Raw genomic sequence first — 13,827 nt, 5'->3', positions numbered from 1 at the left:
TGCTTGCAATTACAAGGGACACTGGTTTTCTTTTAAAGAAGAATGAAAACTATGGCTTCCCAATTTACCAAAACAATTTTCATTGTATTATTCACCAAGAAAGAATGTAGCATTTACTGCTTGTATTCTGTCTTATTTGATCAATCACTATACACTATATGGAACTAATTTCAGTTCCATTAAGTGCTACCACCTAACTGCAAGCAGGGAGAACATATGACATTTGAACGAATACAATAGAGAAAGGAGCAACCATTATCGGCTTTGATGAATTTACAAGTAGTGGCTCGAAGGAAGGTATGTCCCCGGATGAATTTACTGTTAAAATGTTCCCATTGAGTAGCATTATTCGGCTGTGTAAATCTCCATCTTTTGCTGTTAGATGGTATTCTTCTCTTGTTATCTCACTTGTGGATCCTTCAAGCAGTCGAATGACCTTTGTTTCATGAGACCTGTGAGTCTTGTGTTTACGGTGCAATCCCAAAGTGCTGTTGAATTTTACATTGACATCAACAGTCGTGCTACTGTCAAGGTTGATTAGTAGTAATGTGATCCCCTTCTGCAAGATCATGAATCTAATTAGATCATAAAGCTCTCTGCTTGTGTGATGATTGTGTTGTGGAACTTACAGATTGTTTTGCGCAATGAGTATATGCACGTATTTTTTTGGTTCCAGAAAAGCTGGTTGATAGAACATGTCTTCCCATTAAGCGGTGCCAAAGAAGAGCACTGCATTGAAGAAAGCAAAACATTAGAATTTCTGAGAGACCTTATTACTGAATATGAGATTCCAGAGTGGGAAACAAGAGGTTTCATCTTGGTATGAAGCCAACTTGGTTGAAAAAATTCAATTCATAATAAGCATAGATACCTCTCTTTTGGAAAATTATCACTAATTTAATCCTCTACCTATTTCAAAACTTAATCCTCTTTCTTCTTGCAGACAAATGAATTTCTTAAGAATTGCCATGATATTGGAAAGATAATTCACTGCACCTCTTCATTTCTATCCTGCTATCTAATTTTTCAGAGCAACCTGCCAGTATCAGAAATTTTCGAATACCTGTAGTAATCCGGATTTGGAACAAAAGTAGTAGTGTTGAGTAAACCATAATTGCCACCAATCAATGACTGTCTGCAGTACGTTTTTGTATCATAAGATGATGCCATCCCAAGCTGATCCAAATACCTGTTTTGACATCCCTGGACTTAGAATCCACAACAGAAAAGCTGGAGTTTTTTTAACATAAATTTTGACCTCCCTTACCAGAAACTAAACACGAATGCATTGGTAACAAGGTTACGGCCACTGTTGTAAGCCCCTCCTGATTCACCAACCCATGCAACTGCTGAAGTTGCAGAACTCTTGAGAGTGCTTTGGAGGCTATTGAAGGTCCTAGCCTCACCATCAAGATAGGATGGATTAAGGATCTTTTCAATGAGATGTGTATCAACTCCTGCACCAAAAGAGGATATAATCATGTCAAGTTAGACCTATTGTCCAAGGTGTGAGACCACAGAAGTCAGGTCGTTTTCTTCAAAGAGATACCTGGACCAAGATTGTATATGTGGTGGGTGATAGCATCTACAGAATTGCCTGTTTTATCTACAAACTCTTTGAACCAATTTGCATCATAGAATCCTCCAGGTGCTATAACTAGCGGTTTCGGTTCAATGCTGCTGTAAATCTTTTTCACTATGTTATACAGGGAAATTGTATCAGAAGCATACTGAGCTGCTGCAACTCTTGTTCCAACACCACTCCCACATAATTCATTTCCTGATCAGCAGAAAAGGACTTGTTGTAGGTTTGGATAAATTAATCTCAGCAAAATATAAACTGATCGTAGTTAGTTCACATTTCCTTATAGTCAATAAAGCAATGATACTTTCATGGATTTCATGAAACATCAATCATTAGCATCAACGACGAGAAAGCATTGGAGGGTGTTCTTACCGAGCTCCCAGCCATAAATAGAGTAGTTCTTCTTGACAGTATAGCTTATAAATGATTCTGCATTAGAGTAGTTCCAAGCTCCTACTGCAGAACCATCAGATTTCATGGACCGGCCAGTGAGAGCATTTAACCCAAATATAATTTCAGCCCTGAATTTGCAAAATTAAGAGGACGTTCAGCTGCTAGAAATTGTAAAGTAAGGTTAACAGGAAACAGAAGAGAACATCGTTGTTACCCAGATTTCTTGAAAAAGGCATTAAGTTCATCCCATCTATACATTGGTAAGCAACCCCGAGTGAAACCAAACATCTCCCTGGTGTTTTTGACAAATTGGACACAAGGTTGCTTATTATCTTCGGTGTCATAAATGACCTTATCTTGCAAAGTGCCCCCTATTCTGATTTTCAATGGCGAAAAAGCTGGACCATAGTGCCAAAAAAAGAGAGGCAATTAGGACTCTGAAAAGCATTAAAAAGAGTTCTGGCCAACAAGAAGAAGAAAAGGTTGCTTTGGTTCAAAGGGCTCTCAGTCTCTCACCCTTTATGGCATTTAACAAGATGCTGTTGTTAAGATCCTGCATGAGAGAACATCAAAAAAATTCTAAAAGATTAAATATTTAGAGAATAACTTCTTGAAATTTTAAAGAACAACTCTGTATCTAATAGTAAAATGCCAGTTAAGTTTTGAGAAGTGCAGGACAGGACAAGCATTTCAAGTTCAGTTGCAACTATCAAACAACATATTTAGATATCTAATCCTAAAAAACAACCTCATAAGTATGCTAAAATGAATCATTACCAGATTAATGAGAGAAGCATGATCCCAGCTGCATGTCCCATAATCACATTTCTCAGGTGGCCACCAATCTAAGGTGGCACAAATGGAATTTTCATCAATCTTTCCAATGGAAGATTTTCCATCTATGAAAACAGTTCCTTCAACAACACTGTTATTATCATTTCCAGCTACAGCACTTTGTGAACTCACAGAAATGAAGCAACAGCTAATGATACAGACCAGCAAGCACAGCCCCATTTGCCAGTTCTGCAAATAAATCATCTTTTCGGAAGCAAACACAAGTTCAAGATCTAAGGGTTTCTCTATATATGTGTAAGGTAGCCATGAAAGTGGCAGAGGAAGTGTGGTTACTACTTACTAGAGGTTAGCCACAGCAGGCTACAGAGTTTAATAAAAGACATTAAATATTTAGATTTTCACGAGTAAGATACAGTTACCGTAGGGTAGATATTGATTATGAACTGTTTTTATTTTTAAAATTTTATTTTAAAATAATATTTTTTATTTTTTAAAATTTATTTTTGATATTAATATATTAAAAAAAATTAAAATACTAAAAAAATAACCTAAAGCTAAAAAAGAATTAAATATTTTTTATTGGAACTTATAAAAGTGATTATGGTATAAAAGATGGGAAATTTATTGGTAATTATTTATACTTTGTTTGATTAGCAAATACTTAGCTTTTGGTTTGCTTTTCTTTTGCCTTTGGAACCTCGCTGGTTAGAATAATGAGAGGTTTGCTTCAGAGAGGGCCATTGCTTTTGCTTTGCTTCGTGAAAGCAGCTAGTTGCCGATCAATTTTCCAAGGGGCTTTGTGCCTTGCCTCCCTGTGAAAGTGTGATCTTGGGACCCACTTGTTTGGTTAATTTCTTTTTTTCGAGTTTTTTTGTTGAGATTTTTTCTAGGTTCCGTATGCTTTTTCAAATTATTTTTTTCATGATAAAATATTAAATTATTTATTTTTAGTATATTTTAATGATTTTAATGTAATAACAACAAAAACTAAAAACTAAAAACTAAAAAAAATATAATTTTATAATATTTTCAATTGAAAAACATTCTATATTGCATTATTAAACATATTTAATAAAAATTATTAAATTTGACTTATTGATATTGAGTAAATTTGAATTGATTAGAGTTGATTAAAATAATATTGTTTCAATGTTTTTAAATTGGAATCATTTGTTTTTAAAAATTTTAAATTAAATTTTAATCAAATAAATTGAATAGCATGTTGATCTATGGGGTCTATCGGACCAAACCATGGCCAATTCTTGAGCCAATCCAAAGTGACGGTGAAGTTTAATTACTTTGATTTAATGGAGTCTAATCTTACATTAACTTTACATTATCTGTTTTTCTAGAATAAATTATAATATGTTTTTTCTGCTTGATACACATTTTATTTTTAAAAAATCACTTGATATGCACATTATTAGAACAAAAATATATACTTTATACTGATGTTTAAACTTCGAATCATTCCCAAAGGAAGAAAGGATAGGTAGAGGAGAGGAGGAAACATAGAACAAGCTGGTGCATGTGATGTGAATACCTTAAAAGGTTGCAAATATGTCAGTCATCCTGTTGTCCTAAGCTATTAATTTCCCTTTATTTTTATATTATGGGATAGGCAAAGCATCTGTCATGAGTCAAGACCTGGTGTCCAACGTCAGGCCATGACCTCCCCAGCAAGCCCCTGGCACCAATCTTGTTAGCAGCAGCGAAGTCCCAGGAGTAGAAGATCAAGATATCGCATAAAAAATGAAAGAATACAAGAAAAGCACCACTTCGGAGCGACGATCTGTATATAATTTGAACTTTAAGCTCTTGTTTTACATGAAAACTTTAATCCACCTTGAAAAATCGAAATGATCAGCAACATCTCCTGTTACCCTGTGCATGTTGACTGACCCACTTATATTTTTCGACATGGCTGGTGTCGGGATAGCTCCGAGAGACACAATACAGAATGGGACGATGAGCTTTTGCAGAACCTGAACAAGTGCACTCCATGTATCATCGTCTCTATCCAGAAAAGATTGAAGGCGTAAAATTTAGGCAACAGAGAGTGCTGTATACCTCTAACAGGAACTTCAATTCATCTACGTCCAAGTTATTACCAAACACACAATCATGTTTCACTGCAGATAAAAAAAGAAGAAAAGAACAAAAGAAATTATTAAAGCAAAGAAAGACTGACATGAAGCCACTAAAAAAAATATAGTGATTCATCATTCATGTACTTGTTTGTCATTTTCTGTACAGATCTCGAGAGTGTTTCTAAAAATCATCGGCTGGATGATGATGATGCCTGAGTGGGTACAGTGCAGGGCAGATAGAATTACAGTTATCGTATAGCATGTTACTTGCGACTCGCATGTCTGTAATTTTCATCTACAACTCAGTAAGCCTGTTAAATCTTTATAATTTTTCCCTTTTTTGTTAGCTCACTTCATATTATACTAATGATTCTACAAACGAAACTCCCTCCTAGCACTTTTTTTTAAAAAAATTAATACAGATAATCGGGTTAGTTTATGCATAACAAATTTTATGATATTTAAAGTTGATAATTATATAAATTTTTCAGTAACTTTAAAATTTATTAGATTTAATTAATAATTTTTTTAAAATAAACTTAAAACTTGTAGAGTTAAAGAACACCTTCCACGATTCCTACACTCATTTCTTGTTTCTGAGCTGGAATTTCCAAATCTAGGTTGATTCCAAGCACATGCATGCATCACGTATCTTGACCATTGCAATAGACAATTAATTAAAAAGGGTCTCTATTGCTCTATCGTTGTCTGGAGCCCAGGAAAAAAACAAAGCCCCTGTCGGCATATGAATTTTGTGCCGCATAGAAAAAGGCTTAATAAAAAAGTAAAAGAAAAGAAAAGAAAAGAAAGGGCCTTACACCACACGCCATAATTGAAACGGAGAGTTCGTCTTTCAGCTTTCTTTGACAACTTTTAAATTTTAATTTAATTACAAGTTTAATGGAAACTTTATGTGAACTCACCGTCTTTATATTAGGGGTAAGAGTAAACATAGTGTGTCATTCACTAAAAGCATAGTTTTAAAACTCTATCTAAAATTAATATGGAGTAAATCTCAAATCACGAGTCAATCAAATTAATTTAAATTAATTTGAGTTAATTTAATTTTTTTATTTAAAAAAAACCAGTTTTTCCCGGTCGATTATATCGAGTCAATTCTTTTTTTATTTTTATTAAAATTCATTTTAATTTATATCATAAATCACAATGAATCAACCTGTCGGTAGTATTAATTTAAAATTGATGCGTAGAAGTCTACTTCATGGCATGCCTCCAAATTAGGGCTCCCAAAAGAGATAAACATTGTTAGTAGGTCCTTTTGGCTTAAGATTGCATTGATAATTAACCTTATATCTTGTATTCATTATAACCTAGCCCTAGCTATTCTTCTTTCGTTTGGTTGGATATATACTTTATGTATCCATCGAAAGATTTGACCGGATTTTTGTAAGGAAGCAAAAGTCAAGAAACAAACAAATTGTTCTGGATAAGAATGCAATCTTCAAGCGGATCTGATTGGTAATGGAAAGATAGGAATGTCTGAGAAATCGCAAGAGAAACAAACAAACAAAAAAAAAAAAAAGCAGCCCCAGAGAGAGAGAGATATACCACAAGGAGTCCAAGACTTAGGCTTGAAGAAGATATCGAAACCCAGGCATAGAGAACAGGCCCATTGAGATCATCAAGCTCTCGGCTTTGCAAGATCTTTTACTAGCACACCATGTAAATTGTGTTATTTAAAAATTTAAATTTTTTGTTTTTGTTAAAAAATAATTTTTTATATTTTTTATATTTTTTTAATATCTTGATTTTAAAAATAATTTTAAAAAAATAAAAAAATATCATTTTAATATATTTCAATATAAAAAATACTTTAAAAAATAATTGTAACCACACTTTTAATTATATCCATGCTTCACTAAATTTTTTTCTTTTAGTAAATCTCATTCCGTTTTTAGATGCAATAAAATGGTAATTACATGAAGTGATGGTGAGGGTATTAAGCTAGTATGTGACACTAAATATAGACAAGAAAAAAAATTATAAAAGTTACGACAAATGAACACTTTTTTTAGTTCATTACAATATCCACAAATATTGTTTTATACAACAGAAATAATTTCTCACCACAAATTATATTTAGGATAATTATAACATTAGATTAAGATTATGGATTAAACAACTCAACTTATTTTTATTTTTATTAAAATAACATTGATTTAATTTTTTTTTAATAAAATAACATATTTAAATTTAGATTTTAAATCAAAATATATATATATATATATATATATATATATATATATATATATATATATATATATATATATATATATATATATATATATATCAAGTTGACCTTTTATAATCCAACCAAGTTACACAATTATAATATTTATTACAACTATTCAAGCTAAATCTATCTATACGAATCAATATTATCGTGAACTCTATAATTATTAGTATGGGAAAAGATCTGATTCGAGAAAAGATCTGAGTAACTGATTTAAAAAGCTAATTTATATTTTATTTTTTGTTATAAAATCTGACTCAAGAAAAAATTTGAGTTATTTATTTAAAAAATCAATTTATATTGACTCATTTTTTTAAAAAAGATTAAAATTATATTGTTTTTATAAAAAAATAATAAAAAACAATTTAAAAGTCAAGTTTTATTCTAGATTGAACCAGATTGCAAGTCGACTTGAATATTTTATCAAGTCAGGCTGAATTACTATTTATTCTATTTTCTTCAACTGGAACTAATTTAATCATAGGTCAATCGGATTTTAGACTAACCTTCCGGCCCATCCGAGTTTTATAAATAGGGATTTTATGGTAAGCCATTGTATTGCATGAGCTGCAAGTCGTCCACCTTAATAATTGGTACGTGGTAGGGGCCGGAGGGCAAGTCGTCCAACTTAATAATTGGTATGTAGCATGACAAGTCGTCCACGATAAAACTTTCCCACCAGGCTTATTTCACTGAACTTGTTCTCAGATGCCAAACACATCCGCCTCTCCCTCTCTTTCCCTCAGCCAAAAATGCTAAGAAGAAAGCCAACAAAAATCCAGGTCAAAATTGAAGACAAAGAAGAACTCGAAGAATCCCGAAAGCCCACCATCACCACCACAACCACCTCCTCCTCCACCACTGCCACCAGCACCTCATCTCTCCTCCACCTCCTTGACCACTCCAAACCTAACCCCTCTTCCAAATCCAACCGTATTGGCCTCTCCCCATAACCAAAAACCCCACAAAAATAAATAAATAAAATTGACCAAAAACCCACAAAAAAGATCGAAACTTTTTTGCAAAAAAATCCACAAAATAATTTAGCCCTTTATGGAGGTGGAGGTGAAATTGCGTCTGCTTGATGCAGTCAATCACAGTCGCTTAAAAGAAATCCTTTCACCATTTCACATAAAAAAACTTAACCAAAAAAATGTCTTTTTTGATTCTGCCAATGGCATTCTTGCTTCTCAAAGGGCAGTGCTGCGCTTGCGTTCATTCAGTAACAACAACGAAAAAATTCGTTGTGTTTTGTCTCTCAAGGCAAAGCCAATGCTGATCAATGGGGTGAGTCGTGTCGAGGAGGATGAGGAGGAAATAGATCCATTGACTGGGGAGCAATGTGTGGAGGAAGCAAGCAAGTTGGGGTTGACTGAGTCGAGGATTATTAAGAGGTGTAAAGATGAGTTTGGGATTGATGGGGAAATGGGTTTCGTGTGTTTAGATGGGTTTGAGAATGTGAGGGATGTTTATGAGTGGAGAGGGTTGAAGTTGGAGGTTGATGAGAGTAAGTTTAGTTTTGGAGTGTGTTACGAGATTGAGTGTGAGAATGATGATCCTGAAAGAGTCAAGAGGGAACTTGAAGGGTTTTTGAAGGAGAATGGGATTGATTATAAGTACTCTGAGATGTCAAAGTTTGCGATTTTTCGAGCTGGGAAATTGCCTTAGTAAGTGAAAGATTAATTTTTGGACATGTTTTATTGTTCTTTTTGATGTATTGAATGATTCTTGATGTGAAAATGCTTCTTGTTGAATGTTTATCAGTCATTGTTCTTTTGGTTGTATTATTATTGTTGCTTTAGATAATTGCACCGCGTACTTGATCAGTGGTTATTAAGTAATGAATGTAAGTTTGAATCTCTAAACATTGAGTGGTTATTGAATAGATGATTTTGGGTGTTATGAGAGGACTATTGCTTGCTGAATTATGGAGTTTGTATCTGTTTGATGGGTTTAAGATTTGCTTTGTGATTGTTAATGAGATCTAGCTTTATAGCTTTGCTCTGGGTAAATGTCAGAGCCTGAGAAATGTCAATGGCCACTGAAACCATTTATTATATGTTTTTTCTTATATTCTTTCATGTAACCTGGCTATGTTTTCTTGAAACTAGATGCCAGGTGACTGATTGTTCGATATATCTTCATCATATTCATTGTCTGAGATTCAGGTGCCAGTTGCATGATGCATCTTCTACATTACTTGTTCAGAGAACATGTTCTAGTTTTCTTGATTAACATGTGGTTACTTTTTTCCCATACTGTTGATAATTGATTCTGTTTTGCAATTGTTATCACTCATTTTGATGACTTAGTTGGGCACCGTAAATAGATCTTCAATCTAATCTTAGCTGTCAGATTTTGTTGTGAACATGCTACTTGCAGCAAGATTTTTCTGTGATAACAGTGATGAGATGTAGTCACCACAGAACAACATAATTTTGCTTATATGCAGTGCTCTCTGCACTTAAAAACCAATATGTTTTAATATCCTTTGAATGAGTAGGGTTGGGATTCATGTGAGCGCATCCATATTTGCATTAAGTAAAAAGTTTTCACAAGCCATCTACTTCGACTCAGAAACCACTAAACAATTTGATCAACTGGTTTAGTTACTCACTTGTCTCCAAGGCAGTTTCTTTGCACTGTTCACCACTTTTACCAAGTCTAAAATCTGTTTCAGTTCTTACCTTGGGTTGTTTAGTTGTTCCATGTGGCTCTCGAAAGAGTTCATCAAGTTTATTACCATGCATTCTTGATCAACTGTTGCTAGCAACCAGACTACAAGCTCCCAGCGTGACTATTCTTTTGCATTTGATTGGTTTCTCCATGCAGGAACTTGCATATTTTTCATGTTTATTGTTTTGCTTCTCATGTTTCTTAAATGGTGAGGAAAATTGCAGTGGTGGTGCATGTTTTAGTTAGCAAATGCAAGGTAGTTTGTATTCCTCTTTCTGCTCTAGCCATGCTTGTAAGTCCTCTGCACATTGTTTATCATGCCGCGCTTCCACTTACAAAGGGATAGTGTATTCATAACATTGTTTGAAAAGTTCATAACGCAGCATGTTCTTTTGAGTAATATGCCATTCTCAAATTGCAACTATGATTAATCTTACAATAAGATTTTTGTTGATATTACTATGGTGATTTATCCGATTACTCATCCTTTTGCAGGTTATGTCAGCATATGCTTGAGTGCATCTTGCTCTTCCCCTGCAGCTGTACTCTCCACAGGCGTCTATGCGGGCAATGAATTCTATTTTAATACTACTAGTTTGAATTAAACAGTAAATTATCTCTGTTCTGCAATGCAGTGATACAACTATGAATTTGAGATGTTTTCGTGGTCATCCATCACATGCAGATGGACCCTTTTATATATGATTTTTTTTGTGTGTCGTATGTTTGTTGGTGTTTATCTACTTGCCCCTTCAAGGAACGGAGTTGTAAGATAGCATGCTAGACTATCGGATTCAATTCCAAGGATATTTTTCAAGATTCAAGAAGGGTTTATTAAACTGATGGAACAAAATCCTACAAAATACTCGAGTTTGAAGAATGTGTTTGAAGAATGTTATTGTTAAGTTTGGGCTCTTCAGTTGCAGAGAAATAATTGCTTGATATAATGCCAATGCCAAGGGTCCTGGGCACAATTCGAGATCGATTGTTGTTTTTGTACTTTTAAAGGTTTTTTTGGTTTAAATGTTTTTTAGTATTTTTAAATTGTTTTATATATTAATATAAAAAAATAAATATTTTTAAAAAATATTATTTTGATGTGTTTTTAAATAATTTTTTTAAAAAAAGTAATCATATTAATATTTACATTTAAATTATATAGTAATGAAGACATTATCCTCTGGAAGGTTATGTTCACTCCAAACTAGTCTGAAAAGGTAGAATTCTATGACAGTCTCAGGCAGCATCCTTGTTGACCCAAAATGATCCATCAATAATATGTAAAAGAAGTCTCTAACCAAGAGTCCATGACTTCCTAGAGCCACTTCGAGCCATATGAGCCCAAGAATCCACTACTTCCTCGAGCCGCTTCGTGCCATATTAGCCCAAGAACCCACCAGCACCACCTCCGGAGATCCATTAATGTTCATGTGCACAAGAACCACATAGTAGCACGTCCACGGAACGTGGATCTGTTATGTATAGAGTTTGGTCTTGCTTTATATGGTCTGTGTAGCCTGACTTTGTATAGTCAAAGATGGGACTGTGTGTGGCACAAGAGTTTGGTGGCGTGTATGAATTCTGACTACTTATTGTCTCTTTGGCGCGGTCTGCACGACTGTTTTTTTATCCTTCTTTCCCAACCAAGATTTAGATAGTATTGTTGGTTGGTTATAGGGTTTGGATTTTAAGGCGCACACCCGAGCATGTCTGGCCAGCTTCATGACATTTTTGTATCTGGTCACAAGAGTTTGGTGGCGTGTATGGATTCTGGGCTGGTGGAGCAGGGAGGTTCCGGGCTGGTGGAGATGGGATAATCTTGGCTGGTGGACCTGGGATTATTTAGTGGTTGTGGGAGAGGAAATTGGGGCGGCGGGCAAAATTTTGCAGCCGGTCCAGACTGATTTCACCGTGTTTGGGACGATCAACCATGCACAGCTAACTTCTCCTAGGAGCAAATGCTAAGCACACAGAGACTAGAAACCTCATCTTGCATTTAGCTCTTTCCTTTTCTTTCTTTTTCAGGATGACTTGTCGTTTATTCATTTTCTTTTTCTATAACTTGGATTAATGTATTTAAAAATTAATATTTTCTTCATCATAGAGTCCATTAGAATGGGTGAGGATGATGCCATTAATCATCAAATATGGGGAGGAAAACAAGAGTGATGTCTTGATTCCAGATTAGATATTAACTAATAATTAATGGCTTGTTCTTCGGGTCAATTATTTTTATTTAATCATCAATTTATTGATTTTGTTTTTTTCGTTTCTTTTTTGATGTGTCATGTGTGCGTTTTGTCGTGGAATTGGTGAAGTTTGTATTCTTCATTGTTAATTTCCTATGCATTGTTTTACTTCTCCTTTTGTAATTTCTTTTTTTTTAAAGCAAACTTTAGCAAAATTAACACACACACACATTGATTTATGTGAGATGTCTGGGCTAATTTGCGCGTATCTTGACTAATCCCCATGAGCTCTGAAATTAACGACCAAGTAAACTTCTAGTAACCATCAATATTGACAATCACGGGGCTCGAACTTGAGACCACAAGAGAAGCAAATCTCTTAATCATAAACTCTTACTATTAGACCACTTACAAGATGGTTATGTATATTGGATGCTAGACTATACATTCTCTATTATAAACCTTTTAAATCTAAAAAATTAACCCAAGTCAATAATCAATTTGGTCTCTAATTTTATGAAAAAGGGGAAAGCAAATTATTCGAAGAAAAAATCAATTCAAAAATAATTACACTAAATAGTTTCTTGAATTATTTTTTTGATGGTTAAGGTTATCTTTCTTAAAAAAAAAAAATTGAACTTGATTTCAATCTCAAAAATCAAAATTAAAAAAACATATTATAAAATAAAAGCTAAGGTTGGTTTGATTTGTTTGATTTTTTTTTAAATAAAACTAAAAAGAACCAAACAAATCAATTTAATTCAGTTATTCAGTTCCATAAAAAAAATTAATTTGATTAGGTTTTTTTTTAATTTTAAAAAAATTATTTGAACCGATACTAACTTTTAATAGAAGGGATCATCTCGATGTTGTAAAAATCAGTTCATCTTTCCGAATTGATCTTATAAATTATGAGCCATGACGTCTCTACAATTCAAACACTAATCATCAGAAGAAGAGGGAAGAATCAAATTAACAGTTGGATGAATCACAAAACCCTAATTAGTTCCCTCAGCTCATGATATGAAAATCGAAAATCAAACCAGCTCTAAGAATCTAGAAGAAAAAAACAAGCTTTGAGAGGCACATACATGATAATCAGGAGAGGCGTATTCAACACTTAGCCCGTTATTCGAGGTCAACTCCAACTCGATGGCTACTAAAATAAAAGCCACTTTCCTGAGGGTCTCGTAGCCACTCGAGACCCTAACCCCTTCCCATGGTCAAGTAGCCAGTGATATTTTCATTTACTAATTAAATTACGTTTAACCAGATCTGAACATCTCTTCAAATTGTCCTCAAACCCAAGTTTTTTATTTTATTTTATTTTATTTCATGCAAGCTCAAATTCTCATATTTTGTAATGTGATATAAGATATTTTTAAAAAATATATATTAAAATAATTTTTTTTCAAATTTTTATCTTTAATATTAACACTTTAAAATCAATAAAAAATATTTTTTCATAATAAACACACTTTTAAAAATTACAAAAAACTTGTTATTTTTTCATAATAAACACAGTGATATTTTCATAATTTCAAATTTATTTGTATCTCTCTCAATTTCAGTCAACTTGTTTTTTTGTTTTAGTCAACTTTTTTTTGTGTTTTTTTTCCTGGTAATAGTAGTATTTTGTTACTAATATTATTTTAGATCCGCAATGTGTCGACAAATTCAAAATTAAATCCTCCACTTGCTTTAGTCAACAAGACTATAAAGTCGTGGCATGAAATTTACATGATTTCTTAATTTCCCAGAAAAAACACAGTATTTTCTAAGATTTTCATTTTAGATAAAAAAAAAAACTCACAGGAAAAGTCAAACTATATAAAAAAACACAAA

General features: G+C 33.4%; 2 protein-coding genes across 3 annotated transcripts; one reads left to right on the top strand and one right to left on the bottom strand.

The window, feature by feature from the left end:
- Positions 1-63: 63 nt before the first annotated feature.
- Positions 64-3,138, bottom strand: LOC133674442 (heparanase-like protein 3). The gene is made up of 9 exons (XM_062095544.1): positions 2,756-3,138; positions 2,495-2,531; positions 2,193-2,376; positions 1,958-2,106; positions 1,550-1,780; positions 1,268-1,457; positions 1,064-1,189; positions 630-729; positions 64-559 (listed from the first exon to the last, which is right to left on the bottom strand). Exons 1-9 carry the CDS (start codon positions 3,014-3,016, stop codon positions 194-196), a joined length of 1,644 nt encoding a protein of 547 aa, XP_061951528.1. The 5' UTR covers positions 3,017-3,138; the 3' UTR covers positions 64-193.
- A 4,661-nt stretch (positions 3,139-7,799) lies between these two features.
- Positions 7,800-10,656, top strand: LOC133674588 (triphosphate tunnel metalloenzyme 3-like). 2 transcript variants are annotated; one of them, XM_062095785.1, is made up of 2 exons: positions 7,800-8,784; positions 10,289-10,656. In XM_062095785.1, coding segments are annotated over exons 1-2 (615 nt in total). In that variant the 5' UTR covers positions 7,800-8,170; the 3' UTR covers positions 10,290-10,656. The 2 variants fall into 2 exon arrangements, with proteins under 2 accessions (XP_061951769.1, XP_061951771.1); XM_062095787.1 differs by lacking the exon at positions 10,289-10,656 and having other exon boundaries at positions 7,800-8,785.
- The last annotated feature ends 3,171 nt before the right edge of the window (positions 10,657-13,827 follow it).

Source organism: Populus nigra, chromosome 15 (genome assembly GCF_951802175.1).
Source record: "Populus nigra chromosome 15, ddPopNigr1.1, whole genome shotgun sequence".
Taxonomy (NCBI): domain Eukaryota; kingdom Viridiplantae; phylum Streptophyta; class Magnoliopsida; order Malpighiales; family Salicaceae; genus Populus; species Populus nigra.
The sequence above is the reverse complement of the archived record's forward strand: the minus strand, read 5'-3'. Positions and strand labels throughout refer to the sequence as shown.

Coding starts and splice junctions, on each gene's coding strand:
- LOC133674442 (XM_062095544.1), bottom strand. CDS start 3,016: ATGATTTATTTGCAGAACTGGCAAATGGGGCTGTGCTTGCTGGTCTGT. Junction 1,781..1,957: donor TATTTATGGCTGGGAGCTCG/GTAAGAACACCC, acceptor TCTGCTGATCAG/GAAATGAATTATGTGGGAGT. Junction 560..629: donor CTCATTGCGCAAAACAATCT/GTAAGTTCCACA, acceptor ATGATCTTGCAG/AAGGGGATCACATTACTACT.
- LOC133674588 (XM_062095785.1), top strand. CDS start 8,171: ATGGAGGTGGAGGTGAAATTGCGTCTGCTTGATGCAGTCAATCACAGT.